This window comes from Xenia sp. Carnegie-2017, unplaced genomic scaffold (assembly GCF_021976095.1).
Source record: "Xenia sp. Carnegie-2017 unplaced genomic scaffold, XeniaSp_v1 HiC_scaffold_1, whole genome shotgun sequence".
Taxonomy (NCBI): Eukaryota; Metazoa; Cnidaria; class Anthozoa; order Malacalcyonacea; family Xeniidae; genus Xenia; species Xenia sp. Carnegie-2017.
In genome coordinates this window covers 2,409,119-2,430,818 of record NW_025813402.1, presented here as the reverse complement: position 1 = coordinate 2,430,818, position 21,700 = coordinate 2,409,119, and the positions used below count along the sequence as shown (strand labels likewise).

Genomic DNA, 21,700 nt, shown 5'->3' with positions numbered 1-21,700 from the left:
TGAAGAGCTTATCGTAAAATTTAACGAATGGTATGTTACACTGCAAAAGGTCTTTCTCACATAAAAGTTTATTCGCTAAACTAGAAACGATTTAGATGCACATTAAATCCTCTCTGGTTCCACGTGACCAACAGTTCCCCAAAGAACTATGGTATATGCACGTGACATGCATAACATTAACACGCGTTTTTAAAATGCGAAAACGCTACCAAAATATTCGACATAAAGCCAGCACAGCAACACACGAATCAATGTTTCAACTAATGCTGCCTTTTTCATCGGTTTATAGGAAAATTTAGTTCATTGTAAAACGATAACAAAGCCATTTCACAGATAATGTATTTATTTCCATTGCTTCTTCACCGACATGTTTCTTTCTGAATCCTTTTGCATGATCTAAAGGGAAAAACAACTTAATATTCGACAATATTTGGTAATGATAAGATTTAGGAGGTAATGATTACATTTGGTACATTATTATCAAGTTTTAATAAGCGCACGATATTTATATTGTATTAAGGTAGGATTTCACTACAGCTCTATAGTAGAGTACACTCAAGCAAGTAATCCTTAAAATTGAAGCATTTTCAAATTGAAATTAAACCAGATTGAAATTATAGCATAAAATCTCACCTTTGATACGGCCATTTCAAAATCCTCTTGTGTCACATGCACTCTTCTCTCCCGTAACGCAAACATTCCAGCCTCGGTACAAACACCCTGATAAATGAAATTTATGTAAAATTTTAAGTCAAAATAAAACATCTTTATGTTACAGCAACATTTTTACCTTCACTTCAGCTCCAGAGGCACCTGGCATTAATTCAGCAATCTTACGAAGGTTTATTCCTCTGGTTAAATTCATTTTACGCGAATGAATTTTTAAAATGTCTAAACGAGCCTAAATTGATGAAAAACGCATCGTTCATAATATGGTAAAGTTTAGCTTTTACGTTGCAGAAGAAAATACGAGGGATAAACACACAACAATCAGTCAGAAACTTGAATTGTAAATTTATTTTTGATCCTTTACTTCACATATTACCAACATGACCATGTGAAGATCTCGCTATCCTTATATATCCACATAATTCCATCAAATTCCATTACAAGGTTATAACTCATACCTCTTCATTTGGTGCAGGAAATTCAATTTTTCGATCAATACGCCCAGGTCGAAGTAAGGCGGAGTCTAAGATGTCTATTCGATTTGTTGCCATAATTACCTAAAGATTAGGAAAAAAATACAGAATATTTCATGGAGAATGTTGAAAACAGTGAAAGTGTAAGACGACGAAAACAAATCACGATAATTGATGTCATTTGTTTGCTTGAAGATAAAAAAAAACCTTGATATTTTTGGTTGCTTCAAATCCATCAAGTTGATTCAATAATTCCAACATAGTTCGCTGTACTTCGCTGTCCCTGAACAACACAGTAAAGGAAGTCATTGATCAAGTTAAAAGTAAAGAAATCCTCCATAAGCGGCCGTGCAGACATTAATTTCTTATACGTAAATTCTAAACAGTAAACCTAAGTAAAGATATTCTTCATTTTATGAAAGAATGTTTTATGCAGTGCGGTGTTTGAAATTAAAGGGGATCCCGTTGAGTCACCTGAATTTTTCAGGTTTATGAGACAATTGCTTAAATTGTCCAGCAAAGTGCGAAGATCATATCTGCATTTAATATTCTTAGTTTATTGTATATCTAAATAATAATATAGGCTTTTATCTATTACCAGCCGATTGTTAGATAAAATATAAAATGACACAAACTCTGAATAAAGCATCCATCTTTTAACTCAATATTTGAGGTGTAAAAGAAAAGAAACAATACAATAATTTTTGCATTTATTGAGTTATAGATGGATATTATATTCGGAGTTTGTTTCATTTTATTTTATCTCCTTTTACAATCTTTGATCCATAATAATCTAACTTCGACTAACATACCTGATCCACCAGACTCTATTCGTGATGAACCAATTGAATCTATTTCATCCATGAATATTATTGATGGGGCATGCTCTCTACATAATAGAAAAAATGTCATGTAAGATTATTGCGAAGCAGCATGCTCCGTAAATAGAGGAAATGTCAAGTAACATTATTCATAGGACACGCTCTCTGTAATTTTTTTCATTAAGCTAGAGAAAGTTCAATAACATTTTATTTAACTTGTTACCTTGCCATGACAAAGAGTTCTCTCACCATTCTTGCACCTTCACCAATGAATTTTTGCACAAGTTCTGAACCTGATACTCGAATAAAAGTACAAGCTGTGTGATGAGCGACGGCTCTAGCAAGAAGAGTTTTACCAGTGCCAGGTGGACCATATAACAACACACCCTAAGAGCAGAAAGCATCATTAAACCTATAGGGAAATTCTTCCGTCATGTGTGAGACATTCACACTTAAATTCCATTGTTATTCCATGCTTTTGCTCTCCAGAGAATATACTTGAAAAAACATGCATGTAAAATTTATTTTTTGAGAAAAATGTTCCTGTGTCATAATTAAATCAATATTACATTAATTATGACGAAGCAGTTGATATTTTCAAAACTTGCGCATAATGTACATACATGGTAAGTTATAAACTACATACAAAAGTAACATCACTGGGTTGTATAAATTGGTAAAGACATGGTGACTGGGTTGTATAAATTGGTAAAGACATGGTGACTGGGTTGTATAAATTGGTAAAGACATGGTGACTGGGTTGTATAAAGTGGTAAAGACATGGTGACTGGGTTGTATAAAGTGGTAAAGACATGGTGACTGGTTTGTATAAAGTGGTAAAGACATGGTGACTGGGTTGTATAAAGTGGTAAAGACATGGTGACTGGGTTGTATAAAGTGGTAAAGACATGGTGACTGGGTTGTATAAAGTGGTAAAGACATGGTGACTGGTTTGTATAAAGTGGTAAAGACATGGTGACTGGTTTTTATAAAGTGGTAAAGACATGGTGACTGGGTTGTATAAATGGTAAAGACATGGTGACTGGGTTGAATATAGTGGTAAAGACATAGTGACTGGGTTGTATAAATGGTAAAGACATGGTGACTGGGTTGTATATAGTGGTAAAAACATAGTGACTGGGTTGTATAAAGGTAAAGACATGGTGACTGGGTTGTATAAAGTGGTAAAGACATGGTGACTGGGTTGTATAAAGTGGTAAAGACATGGTGACTAGGTTTATAAAGTGGTAAAAACATGGTGACTGGGTTGTATAAATGGTAAAGACATGGTGACTGGGTTGAATATAGTGGTAAAGACATAGTGACTGGGTTGTATAAATTGGTAAAGACATGGTGACTGGGTTGTATAAAGTGGTAAAACATGGTGACTGGGTTGAAAAGTGATGTGTGCTATTTTTTCATTTTGGTCAAAATGATGGGTAAATAGCACAGTAAGCACACCATTAATTTACACACTATGAGATGCCACAAAGTATAGGATATTTATTGTGTCTGAGGTCAACTTTATCTAAAAACATATGCTATCCTTCACTGTCCACTATATTCTTTCAGAAATGCAAAAGTGCTGTTATGTCTGTAAGTTCTCAAGAGCCAAAATTTGAAAACTTTAAGATGGCAAAGTAATGAAACATACATGAAATCACAAGCAATTCAAATTTAAACTGTACAGGTCTTGGTCTGAAGGTTATCCACTTAGGGAGGTTTTGTAATGTATGGATTAACATATTATGACAAATTATTATAAAAGTGGTTTTGAACCTTCAACATACTGGCTCTAATTTAGAGAATCACTATATGTATCTGTTTTTACAAAGTTAACATGATGATTTTTAGTTTTCTATTGATTTACAAACCTTAGGTTGATCAATACCAAGAGCTTCAAACAATTCTGGATGTTTTACAGGGAGTTCAATCACCTACAGAAAAAGCAAAAATTATGTCAAAAATAAAAGCAGTATTCAAAAACTGAAAAAAAAACTTGAAGAACATACTTCCTTTATCTCTTTAATTTGTTTATCTAAACCACCGACCATTTCATATGTTGAGTCAGGCACTTTTTCCACCATCATTAAACTTACCAAAGGATCAACCTACAAGGTGAATAATAAATACAATAAACATCTTTGTAAAAGAGTAAGATAGAAATTGATTAAAGCATATACTTCAACGCACATACTTTGTTTGGTAATATTTTATGTAATGTATAACTGTCATTTCTCAAAGCAACCCGCGAGTTTGCTGTTACCTAAATCAAATAAAGAAAACTCTAAGCATAAAAAGTGATGAAAATGAAACAACAAGCTGAAAAAATATAAATGCATTTAAATTGAATTTGTCAAGACAACAAAATAATCATTTCACATACATCATTGATATCAATGGATTTGTCAAGATCCACAACAAACTTTCCCTCGGGATGTACCTAAACAACAAAAGAATACATATGATTTTATTGCAACCACCATATTCATTGCCAGCCTCAGTTGGATTAGTCAGAGTATTTTGTCAATAATGTTTGTTCACATATAAAAGAAGAATTAAAATGGTGTTCAATAACATACTTTAACAAGAACTTTCTTCTTGTCCATTGGCTTGACAACTTCACCAACATAAGATCCTTGCTCTTGCAATAATTGTAATTCCTCTCGTAACATTCGAACTGATAACAAAACATTTGAAATATAAACATCATGAAATAATGATCAATTCACTCATTCAAATATAATAATTAAAATCAAAAATAAATACTCCCATCAAGGATGGAAAACAAAAACTAAACTATTCAAATGTGAGAACAGCTAATATAATTGAGCTGGTTATTGTCACAAATACCTTTTGCATTTAATTCATTTCTTTGTGCCTCGAGTCTTCGAAGATTTTTTACTTTCTCTGTAACTGTGAGCTATATGCATACATATAAATTTAAAAATGTCTCAAGAATCTTTATATTTAGCCAAGAAACTTTATTTGTGTTTTGCATTCATATTATTATAAAACTGTGTAACAGTAAGAGTAGCAGTAGCAAAATGTTCTCAAAAATGTGTTCACATCTAAGTAACTCTGGTATTTTCCAGTTTATCTAAAAATAAAAACAATCAGAAAAATTAATCTCAAAAACAGGGAGAGTGGTTTGTCAAAGACTCAATTTTAACAACTTGTGCAAAGAAAATGATGGGTTTAAAATATAATTTAATTTAGAGAGAAGAAAGTTTGAACTTGTTTCTGCATAGTTCTGGATCTAGGGTAAGTCAAAATAAATTTCTGAAGCACATTTTGGCATGTACTTACATTTTTAAGTACCTTAGAGGAAAATCCATTGGTAAAATTATATTCTTTAGAAATTCAAAACCAATGTTTTTCTGAAAGTACTTTGAATTTAAAATTAAACAGCTATAATTTATTTTGGATAATGCTGGATCCACTGCTGGTTGTGCATTGTATCATCATTATAGAAAATTTGATAAACATTAAGTTCACTGCATGAATGAGCTTGTTGCAACTCTCATTTTTTTTGCCCAAGAAATTAAAATAGAGCATGTAACAAACCACTCTCCCTCTTTACAAGAAGAATTTTTTTGATTGTTTTTCTTTCAGATAAACCAGACGATGGCAAAATACTTAGATGTGAACACATTTTACAGAAATTTGATGAATGATAGTTTTCTAGACATTAATAAGTTTTGAAATTTTACATACACCCTGTACAATTTTGCTGAGATTTGTGTAAACAAACCAATAAGGAAAGATCTTATGAAGAAATAAATTAGACTTCTCTATTTAATTCTTCTAGTCCATATTCCAGTTAGTTAACAAGAGAATTTGCTTTGAATTGGCAAACTGCAGTTATAAAAAAACAATTCACACCTGAAGTTCCTCAATTTTAGCTAGGTAATACTGTTGTATTCCCTCATGACTTTTGTCAATTTCAATCTCCATCTACAGAAAGGAAATTGTTAATTTTAACTTGATTAAAAAACTGATGAGACAAAATTGTATTTTGGAACCTACAGCAAATTAGTATCATTTGGATAAATAATAAATTACAATGGCATCTTAAACAACTTAAGTCTCATCAAAAATTATTTGGGGCATCAACAATTCAATGGTTCTGCACAGTAATTCAGTGTAAACATATTAATCCAGTGTGTAAACTAATTTGTTTTTTTCTTTTGAAATTTTCTCATGCTAAAACCAGTAAAGCATTAACTATGGTTAATAAGTACTTACAACATAGCAATACACTAGTCTCATAGCTATATAATGCATGAAAAGAATGCTAAGGTTTTACCTCAACCTCTCACAATACAAACAAATGTACCAAAAGTATCAACTATCAACTCTTAGTCTTAGTTGATCAACGAGGACAGAACAACAAGATGAGTAAATAGAAACAATAATAATCCCAAACTTATTCATATCATAACAAACAAACATGGTGTAATATGATACCAATGTATTTTTGGTTAGTTACCAAATAACACTATATTTTTAACAGATTGTATAAGTTGCTGTAATGTATTTGCTATCATAATAACAAATTGATTTTTCTCAAGCTGGCTAGTTTCAGTTCTTTGCCAAAATTAATATGAACCTAAAACTCTTCTACTGAATCTGGCTGACTGATAAAATAGTATGCACAACCCAAAAATTTAGAATCTCTTTAACACATTAAATGACGTAACAGAAAATTTTTGACATCATTAATATCCCAAAACACATGGAAATATAACCAGGATACTTTAACAAATACTTTATATACTACAAACCATTAATTACAGATTATGAGAAAGGTATCAGTTTTAAGTAATATACAGAGGAAAGAAAATAACTTCCGAAAACCAAACACTGGAGTCAAATGTCCTGACATATAAAAATAAGAAAAACGCGAAGCGCTACACTAGTGTACATAATGTAGACTTTCCCGATCACTGTACAATTTTACTTAAAGATGTGTTATAGAGCAATACATACTTTGATTTCTTTGTTGCTTTTGGCTTTAAATAACTCATCATTTTTCAAGATACTTCGTTTGTCGTTGTTGAAAGATGAAATTACCGAAAGGCCAGCAGCCGCCATGTTTTGAGAAAACTTACATCTATCCCAGTGTGCATTGCGATGACTTGCATCAAAATTAATATCAAATCACTGATCAAAATCAAAATTCTCCACTTCAGATAATCTCAATGAATCAACTAGATCAGCATTGATCTTTGTGCAAATTATGGTAATTTGAACATGTTAATTTTCTAGAAATCCTTTTATACACTTGCTACGCTAAGTACAGACACAGTATAGAGAACATACAGTAGGGCTACTCCATTCAATTTTTTCGTGCCACGCATATCTTATTACGCATGTGATTACCATATTGGCAGCATTACCACCATGATGGTTCAACTTGTCAATCATAAAGCAGCCAGTTGCAGAGCAAAGTGGCCACATTTATCCTATTGACTGAGTGGCAAAGGAAACAGCGTGTTTGTCGTTAATTCATTTATTGTCCGATGGTTCAACTTGTCAAGGCAAAGGTCACATTTATCACGTTTCACGATGACGAAGGTAATTTATGCATTATCTAACGGTCGAGCCACCAGCGAGGAAACAGTTCAATTTTATCACTCTCACGTGACGCACTCTCGACCAATGAAATAGGAATATTGAAAATTGGTATATAAGGTTAGAATGATATTGATGGTGCTGGTGCGGATGCAAAGAGAAAAGTTTTATAAAAGTTCAGCATAACCTGCCATTGAGAAAGTCTGGTCACAGAGATTAAGCAAAGGAAGGGAATTTCGACAAAACTACGACACAAAAAATTGTTGTGTGGTGAGATTTTTTGTCATATGCAATAATAGTTAAAACCTAAATTGTCATGCTCACTGGCTCAAAAAAAAAGACAAAAAGAGAAGTGAATGAGAAAATGAGAAAGACCTTCCACAAAAATTTTCCTATTCCCATATTAGAGATATCTTCTGCAAGAGTAAGTTGATTAAGCAAATCCACTGGATTGGAAGGAAAAGAAAAATCTTTCGTCAATAATACATTTCAAACAGAAAATTTCAACAGAAAATTAAGCATTCAAACGAAAAAAGTTATCATTAAATAGTATTTATGCATATTCCAATCTAGAATTTGAAATCATTAAAGAAACGACCCAGATGAACTTTTTGGATCCTTTATATTGCGATATTTATAGGCCACGTAAACGCCAATTATCTAAAAATTTCAAAAAATGCATTACCACACACGTTCATAAAAAAAAACGGAAAAAATGTTAAAAACCAAGAGCGGTTGAGATTGTTGTTAATAAAAATCATCAGTACAAATGCTGATCTTACCAATGTGAAACTGAAGAACAATCCAATAGCTCCTGCCACAGAAAGAGCTTGATCAATGGAACCTTTAAAGTATGTAAAACATGCCGGACATTGATCACAGAAGTCTCTTGTTCGTTTCTTACAACATGGAAGCTTAAATCATAAAAACGTTTAATTAATCGATACCTGAGCTATCAAATTAAATGAAGCATACAAAAAACCCCAAAATATATGTATGAAATTTTTCGGAGATTGGTTACAATACAAAACAAACGACGTTTTGCAAAAACCCAGTGTCGCTTTCCGTTAGTTGATCAATCATTTCCAGTCATATAAAGATGGCGGATGATTGATAGTGAAGGGTCATATTCTAATATTCATATTCCATAATACGTAATCACAATTGATTTCAATAGGAACTAATAAAATAGAGCATGCATATATGAATATTAGGTAGCTCCTTCCCCACAAAATTACTGACCTGCCACAGTCTCTGATCATAATGGTCTGATCAAAATATGGAGCAAGTAACAAGATTTCAAAGATTTGTATCTCTTTTGTACCTTAGTGCAAGGAGGGTGATACATTGTAGTATTTTGAAGGTCTGCTAAAACATGAAAGCCACAGCAATTTCCTGCAACTTGGAGCTCATTCTTTGTCTGATTTCCCAATTTTTGCCAGCTTGATTTCAATATTTTCTCTTGTTTATCTGGGGAGACAGTTAGCGCAGCAAGAGACACTGATAGCAAGAAGATAAACAAAAACACCATAGTTATGATGTACTTTATATGTTAAGAATTTTGTTTGCTATAAAATTCAAAGTGTTTTGACCAATGTTACATTTTACATTGCAATGAATAATATGGTAGTCACACAGTAATAGCCTCAGTAACAAAGAACTGTTGAACAAAGTATTAAAAACTGATGTTTTTGTCAACACAATGTATAGTAGTATATAACTGTACATATATAATGAAATAGTTATAGAAGAAAAGGATACAAAGAAAAGTATAACTGGTTGATGTCGAACAGCTGCAATCAAACCAAATATTGAAACAATCAACAAAAATACACCACATGCAACAACTGCTCCAAGTATAGGTAAACTTGTCAACACAGCTGTGATCTTTGCATATACAGCAATGGATATTAACAAGATTGCAAGAAACTAGAAGTAGGAAGTTAAAAATATAAATCAGCATCAAAATTTAGCTTTATAACATGGTGATTAGCACCTGGTGACTGGGTTGTATAAAGTGGTAAAGACATGGTGACTGGGTTGTATAAACTGGTAGACATGGTGACTGGGTTGTATAAACTGGTAAAGACATGGTGACTGGGTTGTATAAAGTGGTAAAGACATGGTGACTGGGTTGTATAAAGTGGTAAAGACATGGTGACTGGGTTGTATAGAGTGGTTAAGACACGGTGACTGGATTGTATGATGTGGGACCATTGAATTGTTGATGCCCCAAATAATTTTTGATGAGACTTAAGTTGTTTAAGATGCCATTGTAATTTATTATTTATCAAAATGATACTAATTTGCTGTAGGTACCAAAATACGATTTTGTGTCATCAGTTTTTTACTCAAGTTAAAATTAACAATTTCCTTTCTGTAGATGGAGATTGAAATTGACAAAAGTCATGAGGGAATACAACAGTATTATCTAGCTAAAATTGAAGAACTTCAGGTGTGTGAATTGTTTTTTTATAACTGCAGTTTGCCAATTCAAAGCAAATTCTCTTGTTAACTAACTGGAATATGGACTAGAAGAATTAAATAGAGAAGTCTAATTTATTTCTTCATAAGATCTTTCCTTATTGGTTTGTTTACACAAGTCTCAGCAAAATTGTACAGGGTGTATGTAAAATTTCAAAACTTATTAATGTATGGTGACAGGATGGTTTTATAGATGGTATGGACCACAAAAACTTGCTAAAACAAATGAAAGATTTTTAACCTGGAAAAAAATTCATTTTCAAGACAGGTCAACATCATACAGTGTTTTCAACGTAACTTTTTTTATTTTGAGTCATTAAAGGAAATCAACTATGAAGAATTTGACGGACTGTCTTTGAAAAATACAACTTTCGGTGATTGCAAAAATTCAATTGCTATTTTAGTTTCACAGTAAAGTTAAGGCAAATACGAACATAAGTATTGGGAATTTGTGTTTTGATTCTCCGACTTAACCTACTCGTTGTGAATGAGGAGAACGAAAATATAAAAAACACTTCAACACATAAAAATCTTTAGGGAATTTAGGTGGATGAATAATCAAGAAAGAAACAGACTTTTGACGATGAAAATTTAGTTTTGTTTTTCTTTATCTTTAAATAAGTAAATATTTGTGTGTGCACTTTTCGTGCGCTTTTATTCAATTAATAAACACGTCCAAAACATTTCATGATATCTTTAGCCACAGTGCCTTTAGAAAGTGTTTCACAAAAATTAAAATAATGAATTACTTACAATGTAAATGACATTTAACACAGCAAGAGAATTTTTCGAGCAATAGTATGTGCACGACTTTACGCCAGAACGTTTTTCAATGTACATATTGTTATCTTTTCACCTCTACAAAGAATATATTTACGTATGTACAAACTACGACAACAGTGAACAGCATTATGGCAATGAATTATTTATAAACCTCATTATAAACGTTTGAAACATAAATTTATAAGATATGAAACGTGGTGAGCCCGCACAACCATGAAGCTTCGGTTCAAAATTCATGTAACACCACTATAATATAGAGTTTTCTAGACAGCGGCTTTTTCAGCAAAAAAAGCACAGTTTGTGTTCTGTTTTATTTTATTTAGACAGAATAAAAAAGGTAACCGTTTGACCATATTCTATCATTTACTGTGTGTTGAACAACCATAATAGACAGTGCTGTAACTTAAGAGTAATCGTTAATTCTTATAGTTTTTACTTACAAGCATAATTGGTTTTACGGTAACTTTAACTGAAACTTGTTACAATCAATGTTGTACAAGTTAAATATCTTTGTAAATAGTTACAAATTTTTAGTATTACTTTGTAAAATTGCTACCATTTCAAACCGGCAACTGGTCCCAATTTTGAGCATGGAACCAGTTGAAAACTGGAACTAGTTTCAAAAAACGGAAATTTTATCGCAGCCCAGGAAAAGTGTTTCCCGATATTTTCAAGAAAACTGCATTCATTCTTGAAAATTTTCGATCGAATTTTCTCAAAATTTTATGCAAGTGGTCAAGTTTCAGCTTTTTTTTTCAACCCATTCAAAATTAATTCCCGATAGATTATAGAGTTCAATATTATAAGGTTGATAAAATTTTCTCAGTTTCATTTCAAAATTCTTCTCAAGTGGAGGATGCGGTCTCCCTTTACTGGATCCAAGACACTTAACTCGACCAAATGAAGGCATTGGGCAATAAAAGCCTCTTTCCTTTAGAAAATAAAAGTGCTGGGGTGTTATGAAATCTTGAAGTTCCAAACATCTTTCCAACTTTTTTATGACAATAAAAGGATCTTTAACTAACAAATCACCATTCACAAAGCATATCTTGTTGATATCAAACGTCTTTAACCAGTTTTTAATATGATAGGAGTAAATACTGCAGTTTACCTTCAGAAAGCATGAAATGAAATGAGAATCAAGTATGTAATGATTTAAACAGTACAGTATATCCTCTTAATGCAAAGTGACAGCAAGAAATAAACATAAATATTCACAATCAACACTGGCAACACAGTTGCGAAAATTGAAAACAGTTTAAAACTAAGGAAGAAGGAAGAAAGCAGTCGTTCTTAGCGAAGTTTTCGTCATCGTAAATGCTTTTTGAGAAGCATTAACAAAATTTTCTTACCTGTATATTATGGTTTTTGATTTCACCAGATTTCTTTAGAGCACGCTTTTGAAAATCATTTAAATTTGTCAACCTAAGATGTTTTTTCCACTCTAAATATTCTGATACAGCTCTGTCGACTGGATTTCTTAAAACAACAATAAATTTGACTTCGTCAAGACGTTCACAGTACAATAAGGCCTTTTTTATCCTTTCAGCAGTTCCAGCTTTAATAATATAGTCCGGACTTTTTTCAATTGTTTTTTGCTCATTCGTTGTTCTTGGCATAAGTCTGATATACGAATCAATGCCACCTTTATACTTTAAGTCAGAGGAAAAAAAACGAAGTTCATTTGATGGACCAACAACATTCGGATGCATACGAAGCATTTGATAGACAGCACGAGTTCCTGCTTTTCCAAAACCAATAATCATAATATGCGGAAATCTTTTTGCAAATGAAGTATTCCATCCATCATAACATATACTTTTTTTGCTTCTTTGGATTAAAGTCTCTGAAGTATTCACCTTAGATATCACAGACTCGTGATAATTTGATTCATAATGAAACAATGATGGATAGAGCAGTATAAGAGCTATAAAAACTATAAAAGAAACTTTCAAGATTTTTCTCTTTCTTATCATTTTACCATTGATGATTCATGAAAGGAAACCATTGTACACGAACACACTTTTCTTATCATGTAGTATCACACAAAACTATTGAACTGGAAGACAGCTTTCTAGTCGTACTGCAACATAAAGGATGAAACAAAACTAAGTACTTTTTTGTGTCAATTATATCAAAATGAAACCTTAATATTTTGTAAATTTAATACAACTTGTATAGGTCAATTTATAAGACTAAATCCATTTTTATTTTGTTTGAGCATGGCTTGAAATAATAATGTAATACCTATAAAAAAAGTATGTGTTCTATACCAGTTCTTAACAATGACATTATGAAACCGAGCATTGTATCATAACTTGCCCAAGTTTTTGTAACATACAAGACAACAACTTATTAATTATTTATATACAATTTATTGATATTTATTAACATTTGACATCACATATTTTGAGTAAAGATATTTCATAGATAATGGCAGCTTTCAGGAAAATAGAAGATATATAAACAATAAAACAACTGCTTGGCTATCTCCAAAATGTCTTAATTATGCTGATGAGTACTAATTGCTGGGAGGCAACCATTCCCTTGGGATAAAGGGAATAATGACTGCTCGCCATGTTGGATGAAATTTTCATAGTAAATAAGGAAAATCATTTGTTAAAATCATCCGACATGGCGGCTATCGCGTAGCTTGCAAACCAAGAATATGGTTAAAATGATTACTAAAATGGTTCTAATAATTTCAATGACTTTCTACATGTTATAAAATGCATATATGAATGTTGCCTCACCGTAATTATTAATGCCAGTTATGCTACAATATCGAATATCGAAAAAGCCATGACCTGACCTAAAAGTAAACAAAGGCAAGACAAGCTAAAAGCAAACACTGGGAAGAACGATCATAAAAATCCATATTCAATAATTTAAGCGCTCGACACTTCAATAAAGTAAATTATTCTCAGAAGTTCAGTCTAAAACAAACATACGAACGTTTTTCGATGCGTTTAAACAACTCACCTTCGTACAAATTGTCCACCCGTTTCACAGGGCACTTTGTGTTTAAGACCCCCCAGCACAACTACAATTACTGAGTAATTTGTGAGTTGTCGTACCGCTCGATACCAGGCTACTGGCGAAAGTATATCGATATTCAATACCACGATTATCATGCATCGAACTATTTAGGCCGTGGACCAATGTGCTCAAAAACACAGCATTTGCTGCACAACTCTCACAACTAATAATTTTTTTCATAATGTTATAGGGAAGCGATAAGCGTGCACAATAAGCAGAAATTTACGTTTCACGATGACGTCATAAATAGTTATCAAAACTAAAAAATTTGCAACGTTGAAAAATTCTCATCACCATTCGATCGACTAGTATGAAACGAGTAACAAATTATAGTACACTGTTTACTTTCAGTCACTCGTTTATGAAGCATCAACCAATGAGAATCTTTTATACTATGATGCTGACTCAGCATTTCAAGGTCTTGTCTTATACCACTGACAGACCTGCCAACTCGTCCGGTTTTATGGGCTGTCACCTAAATCTTAAAACAAATCTTCTGAACACTAGATTTTCCATCACTTTCACCCGTTTTTAATTTTTGTTATGACTTGTATTTAGTAAAATAATTTTGAGCAAATCAAGTCTAAGTGAGTGTCAATAAAGAATTGTATTCACCAACATATTGACGAGCAGAAGACTTTGGTGGAAGAGAATTGTTTAAAAACAGCAAACACAAAAAAACAAGTGTATTTCTAGTTCATAATTACAAAGCGTATAGAAAATTTAAATGCATAACATATAAAATGCTTAATTATTGTATTCATTAAATGCTTAGTCCGACCTGATTCTTTCAAAACTCTTTCAATAACTATATGTCATTAAAGAAGGGTGAAAGTGATTGAAAATCTGGTGTTCTGAAGATTCGTTTTAAGATTTAGGTCACAGCAGATAAAACCGGACAAGTTGGCAGGTATGTCTGGGGCATAAGACAAGACCTTAAAATGCTGAGTCAGCATTATGGTAAAACAAACATTCGTTGATACTTCGAGTCACACGGTGTAATATACTTTTTTACTCGTATCATACTAGTCTATAGAATGGTACGAAGAAATTTTGGAATTTGCAAACTTTTGATTTTAACAAGCATTGATGACGTCTTCGCCACGTGCATAAAACAATAATTTCTGCTTATTGTGAACACTTGGGGTCACATTGATTACTTGCTTTTGCATTATTCCCCATAAAATTATAAAGTAATTATTAGTTGGGAGAGGTGTGCAGCGAAAATCGTTTTTTTGAGGACATTTTTACTCTCTGATCCACGGTTTAATTTTCGATTGCTCAATCATCAGATGTCATCTTTGTTTTGTATTTTTTATGAAAATATTTAATAATTGAGCTATTTCGTTTTAAATCTGATAAAAATATGGTGGTTGCAGGTTTGAAATACGACTTTCAGTGGAAGTCTTCTTCACACGATATAATACAGAGTACGAAATATGACGCTACAATTTTCAAGTATTTTGTTATTTGGTAGATAAATACTATTGTACAACTATTTTATTAAAAATTTATGTGTATATCACTGAAAAGAAGCCAAAAAATACGAAATCAAGAAATTTGGCCCTTTTTGCGCCAAATTGGCGACCCTTGCTATCACCGGACCGGGAGCAAAGAGTCTGGAACTAGCAAAGAATAGACTCTTTCATAATTTCATCATTTCTTTTATTTTTCGAGGCCAAGCAAGAAATAAAGAAGCCAAATTTGAGAGTTCTTTGGGCTCTTGAAGGCTATCTTTACATATCGTTACATAATTGTAGATGTAGATCGTCCAGGTAAGTAGGGTGCTGAGAAGGACTGTTGGTATTGATGTTGACTGATGTTTCGACAAGTGGTAGAAATTTTCAGCTAAGAAGATGAATACAGCTAAGGTCGTTCAAACGTCAGTTCAGCTTCAATCCCGCGGAGCTGAATCCAAATGCGGCGTATTAAAAAAGATGGTTATTTTTGAATCAACCCTTGAACGCTACACTCGATTACTGGACGCAATCCAAAGGTGAAAAAAAGACAGTGTTATTTAATTGGACATGCTTAAGAGTCAAGATATCATTATAAGTAGTAAAAAATTGAGATATTTTAGTGAGCTCAGCTTACATCATATTTTCTACGGCAAAATCGAGGGATAATGGGACTTCTGAAAAATATTAACCGTTCTTGTTTTTCGCATCAGCCATGTTGGAGGTCGAATACAAAAGAATATTGTGTCATCCAACTTGAACGGGTAAGCGTTATTATTGGTTAAATCACTGGAAAATAGTTCATCTTTGTTGGAAGATGTGGGGGGAACTGAGAAGCTAAGTGACCTTCAATGATTCACTGAAACTAATATTCTCTCCAAAACATTTGGTGAGACAGTGACATATTTAGATTTTCAACTGCGTCACTCTCCCTCTCGTAATGTGTTTCTGTTAGTACTGTATTTTAGTGCTAAATAATAACATAGTCCTCCCATTTCTTCATAATGAAATTATAATACATACATATATAAATACAAAGTGTATAACAATGTGCCCTCCCGGCTATCACCATAGTAAAATGGTGACTTCTGCACTTGGGACAAAGGATGTACGATTTATATATATGTATATATGAACTATTGTATTATAATTATAACAACTCGAAAAACATTGTACAATTCAATTTGTGGAGCTCGTTGATGCCCACAGGCAACAGCCGTCGTATGGCCCTATAAAATTCTCTATTTCCTTTGGCGTCTTCCTCAACCAAACACATACACAGACATGCTATAAAGTTTACTTTCTTTATATTAATTATGTGTTAATCTAAATGAAAGATAGAACAGAACGTCTTATTGAAATTACGAGTTATGTTTAAATTGGGTTAATTGAAACTCACTTTATGAAAAAATATCAAGTAATACTTTTATAAAGAGTTTACTAGCCAGCCATTGAATAGATAAAAAACCCAGAAATTTCAACTTCTTATCATTACCGTGACTTGTAGATGATTATATTTAATAGCAAAAAGCGCCAGGATCGACAGAATAAAATGTTATAAAGTATTAAGCAGTTTAGTAATGTCTGGTTTCAAAGTTAGATAAACATATCAAAAGAGATTAAAAAGTCGAGGAAACTCGTCTACAGTCATACTTTAACGTCTACACCCATCCTTACTCATCTGTCGACAAGTTAATTATACAAAAATGTCAAAACTCTTTGGATTAAAACTGAAAAATATTTTAAATAATCGATTCAATTATTCCAGCAATTTTGCCATCAAAACGAACACAATTATGCTTATCTAATTGTGCCATCAAGATGAAATATTGTCGTAACATATTATTTTTGATCAACAAATTTCTTTACTTTGCTTTACTTTGCGTACACAGCAGAATTTTTTTTATTGTTTTAAGCTTAAAAAGCCACGTGACAGGTAAAATATTAATTTATAAAGTGAGTGCTTTATGCATTTACTTAAGTTTTAATTTGTTCTGTGATACGGACAGGATTTTGTGATTTAATTCCTAATAATCCGCCATCTTTAAAAACAAAGATTGTTTTGTAGATAATGAATGGATGATGAAAATTCTGTATGTACAGTGTACAACATGGTTTAATTTTTCAACTCTGCCAAGGTGTTAATTAATAGGCTTTGTTTTTGCTATATATAAGATCAAAGGTATGGACATTTTGCCATTACTTATAATAGTTTGCCTATCTACAGAAATCATCACAATAAGTATTAAATTGAAGTGTAAACACGTTTTTGAAAACCTGTTCTAAATTATATGGCACAGAAATAAAACTCTGTTGCTCCCAATGGTTTCGCTTGTGAGAAAATGACGATTAATGACGTCACACAAGCTTGGCGCCATCTAGTCGACGCCACCTTGGTAATTGGTTAGCGCATCAAAGGGTTGGCGCCATCATGTATGGCGCCATAGATTTTTAACTTTTTACTCCAAACGCAGAATTTTTAACACTCACAGCTTGTAGACCATTCCAGAACCACTTTAAAACTACTTTTGCTCCTTAATATTGTGCAATATGTTAAAAACACACATGCTTTAAATTCTAGTTTTAAGAAAACACTGCTGACGTGTATAACATCGTAAGTTTTTAGATACGATGAGCCAATTTCTTTACTTAGGTACATTTTAACACCAAAACCACGTTAAAATCTTTCAGCACACATCATTAAAATCGTCACGCAAATATTTAAGTATCATGACGTTGATATTTAGGTGATAAGAATTTAGAATATTGAACTTGTTAAAACTTGTGTGGCGGCGAATCATGGGTGATGAAATATATCTATAATTGCTCAAATTCAGATCATGACTTCGCTAAAAAACTGAAACAAATAAACAGAGAACATATGTGAATTAAGTCCTACATTACTAAATTTTAAAAATATCCTTTTCGAAAGGAAAAACAGCCGTTTGCTGAAGATCTTGCGTGCATGAAGTTACGAAAAAAATTTTTTAGAAATTCTCTCTTCATTGAACAATCTTTTTTTAACATATTTTTTTATTTCTTATAGATTTAAATGAAGTAAGCCTGCTTGTCTTAATTTGAACTTCGAAAATGATGATGACAGATACACAACAAACAAACGTATTTTAATCATAACTATAAAAATGATTGAAACTATAAAACCAGAAAGTTAAGTTGTGAATGAAGATGTTATACTGCTCATAGTTGCTTTTTGAATTGCCTTAGACGAAGGTTAGCTTAAAAATAACAACTTTGCGTGCAAAAGGAATGTTGATATAAATGTCTTGGACTTATAGCGGATTTTTTATTTCAAAGTGATTATAGCATTGGATATATATTGTTAATCAAAAAAAACTTCACACAACGAGAAGATAAGTAGGCCAAGGTGAAAGTTAACTGTCTATTGTATTATGGTCATGTTTAATGTAATGAATTCGTCTAAAAAATAAGAAGTGATTGTAATGATTACTGCTTTTGATATCCGTGAAATACGAATGAGCTTTAGTCCAGCATAAAGTGATAAAATCAACTAAATTAAGATCGTATAAATAATTATAAAAGAAATGTCTTTATTCATCATATCTTCTAATCAATCGTTGATATTTTACAATCTCAATTTTGATCTACGTTTTTTCACAATTAAACAGAAATACCGAATAAACATTAAACAATTGTTGAAATGAGCAAAAGACCAAATGATGGTACCACTGGCCAGCAGTACACGTCACTAGATAAAAGGCCAAAATGTCAAGTACATCAATCAATTTTAATTAACGTCTTCTTAAAAACATCATATATGCTATAGATAAAAGCAACGCAACACAACACAGAAATAAAATAGTTTCAATAACTAAATAAATGAGAAATGTTTCATCAGGCATAGTTGAAAGACTTTGAGCAAATAAATGATTTTCCATTTATGTTCAATAAAGTTGAACATTATATGAAGAAGACGAGTATTTATGATCACGCGAGATGTAAAAATATGCGTATCCCACCATGTTACTTGTTGACCATGACAAGTCCCACATTCCTCTTAGCCAATCAAAAACCACAACATTTTTTTAGATAATAACGAAAATCAAATCGTCGTTTTTTTAATCTTTAAGTCACGGAAATCTTGTAAAAAATCAATCTCAACATCTTAGACATTAGTAGAAATTCCAATTGATTGCATACATTGCGGCATAGATAAAAAAACAATGCACGAAAAATGAGCATTGAAAGAATATTTACGCAGAAAATATACCAATCACTGCAGCAGTTGGATATAGTTTCAAATTATATATCATAGTTTTGTTTTGAAATTATAAACGACATATGTAAAGCTCGGTGTTGTGTTTCTGTAAATGTGTCAATTTTTCACATTTATAAAAACACTTATTGGTAACTAAGTATAAAGAGTGAGTAGAAACAGTTAGTATACCAAAAAATATGATTTTCCCATATCGTTGATGATAAATGCTTATTAACAGGTTGATTCACCCAGTTTTTAACGGTCTATACTGAGCTTGTTGTTTGAGTTCATCTATCATTAAGACAGTCCAGGAAATGATCAAGAAAAAGAACTCATGATTTTAAAGCGCTGTCATCACAATGTAGAGTATGAATGTTTTAGAAACGTTATATATACGTATAAGAGCTATGCTGCAAAATAAGCATTTTCAGAAGTCTCAGATAGTTCGTAGAAACCTTATAAAGAATGTGCAGTTCTTGAAAATCATACCACTATATTGTTTATTTCATAAAATGTTTATGTTTGTCGTCATCCGGATAAAAACCACTCCTTCATTTAGGAAATGAGTAATTTGCATAATATTATTTCAGTATTTAGTTTCCTAAGAGTTTGGCTGTTACTTGAACAAGATAAGCGGAAAGTTGACCTTTCTATTGACAAGTCCTCGTGTTCTAATCACAAAACTAGTCGCTTGTATTTTAAAGACTGGCCACATTTGGCCACATGTCAGAGCAGACTCAATTGAAAATTCGTCGTATGCACATTATAGAAGACTTATTAATTATGGCTTTAGTCTTTTCTATGGGGATCAAGCAGTAGCCTTTAACTTGGCTTTAATTGAAGAGAGTGTGAAAAAAGCTTGGATCTAACACAATAAACTTTACTACATTCAATGAAATGTGTATAAATATTCTTTTAGCATTGCATTATTCGGTATTTAACCAACTGTCGAGCATATCTTCTTATTTAGGGTTGTGAAACATATTTCAAAAATTCAATATTGTTACAAAATCATTGACGGGAGGGGGACAGTGGCTAAAATAAAGTCCTCTAGCTTTATTTTACATGTTATGTATTGATTTGGAATAGAGAGTGTAACCAGAAAACAATTGAAAGAATCCATTAAAAGCAACACTGTCACAGAAAAATCCAATATTTTTTGTCTTCGTTCGTTTTTATAAAACAAGGCAATTTTCAATTTTCACCTACGTGACCGGTATTGTATCGATATAAAAATTTTCGACGAGACAGACGTAATAAAAATTGGCTTGCAACTCCTGCAGCGCGATGCTATCCTGTGTCTAACTATATTAAATAGATAAAGAATATATTCAATTATACTTCAAAAAAGTATTTGGTACATACAAACAAATTATTTTGATGGAGAAACATTTCAATAGTTAAAAATATCAACATCATTTGCAATACAGCAATTCTAGGAATTAAAGAATATTCAATTTTAAGTAGAGAGAACAGAAGTGTATGATGGCTAAGTATTTTTGCGGACACATTTTTTAATCATGGCTTTATGATAAATGAAAAAAAAAGATGACGAGAATAAAGTTATCAATATGTCTGAACACTGTACTTTTATCTTCTCTGTAATGACTGACCGAGACAATGTTTTTCTTCGTTTAGAACATATTTGATCTCCAAGGAGACAAAAATAATCCGATAATCATATTTGGTGAATATAGAGTACTTACGTCTCTACCACCTTGCTGTAGATCAAACTATATACACCTGTGTATACTTTGGCAAAGTAAGAAATAGCTTTCCTTAATCAGGATTAGCACTTGAGGATTTTTAAAACACATGTTTGGAGAACGGTCTTGCGACTTTGTGGGTAGTCTCAAGTGAAGAAATCTAACGGTGAACATACATAACAAATGTTCAAGATAAAACATTTCCTCACGGACAATAAGATACTTAATAAGACTGTCTTTTTACAGAGCCACAGCTTGGACATTCCATAGAACATTTCTTATCAGTCTTTTCAATCACGTCGCAAAAGTTCTCGAATGCTTTTTAATTAATGCTCTCAAAAACGGATTACCTGATTAAAATGCATTGTTGCAATGGTCGTAATTAATGGTAGCAATTAATAGACCTAATCACAGTCAATTACTGTGCAATTAACGCCATTCGAGACGGTTTGTT

The 21,700-nt window shown here is 32.2% G+C and overlaps 3 protein-coding genes across 4 annotated transcripts; all 3 read right to left on the bottom strand.

Moving 5' to 3' along the window:
* Positions 1-52: 52 nt before the first annotated feature.
* On the bottom strand, positions 53-7,097 carry LOC124437304 (26S proteasome regulatory subunit 8). Its single transcript, XM_046987293.1, has 15 exons — positions 6,956-7,097; positions 5,849-5,920; positions 4,817-4,886; positions 4,546-4,643; positions 4,350-4,406; positions 4,161-4,229; positions 3,976-4,074; positions 3,838-3,900; positions 2,187-2,350; positions 1,955-2,031; positions 1,350-1,426; positions 1,128-1,226; positions 791-901; positions 634-720; positions 53-396 (listed from the first exon to the last, which is right to left on the bottom strand). The coding sequence occupies exons 1-15, from the start codon at positions 7,058-7,060 to the stop codon at positions 343-345; spliced, it is 1,302 nt and encodes a 433-aa protein (XP_046843249.1). The 5' UTR covers positions 7,061-7,097; the 3' UTR covers positions 53-342.
* An 894-nt stretch (positions 7,098-7,991) lies between these two features.
* On the bottom strand, positions 7,992-10,932 carry LOC124439410 (tetraspanin-31-like). Its single transcript, XM_046989636.1, has 5 exons — positions 10,778-10,932; positions 9,302-9,469; positions 8,865-9,083; positions 8,323-8,454; positions 7,992-8,200 (listed from the first exon to the last, which is right to left on the bottom strand). Exons 1-5 carry the CDS (start codon positions 10,862-10,864, stop codon positions 8,126-8,128), a joined length of 681 nt encoding a protein of 226 aa, XP_046845592.1. The 5' UTR covers positions 10,865-10,932; the 3' UTR covers positions 7,992-8,125.
* A 219-nt stretch (positions 10,933-11,151) lies between these two features.
* LOC124439395 (heparan sulfate glucosamine 3-O-sulfotransferase 1-like) lies at positions 11,152-13,972 on the bottom strand. Of its 2 annotated transcripts, none has more exons than XM_046989622.1 (4): positions 13,790-13,972; positions 13,561-13,619; positions 12,160-12,743; positions 11,152-11,918 (listed from the first exon to the last, which is right to left on the bottom strand). In XM_046989622.1, exons 1-4 carry the CDS (start codon positions 13,939-13,941, stop codon positions 11,550-11,552), a joined length of 1,164 nt encoding a protein of 387 aa, XP_046845578.1. In that variant the 5' UTR covers positions 13,942-13,972; the 3' UTR covers positions 11,152-11,549. The 2 variants fall into 2 exon arrangements, with proteins under 2 accessions (XP_046845578.1, XP_046845586.1); XM_046989630.1 differs by having other exon boundaries at positions 12,160-12,890; positions 13,790-13,835.
* Between the last annotated feature and the right edge of the window lie 7,728 nt (positions 13,973-21,700).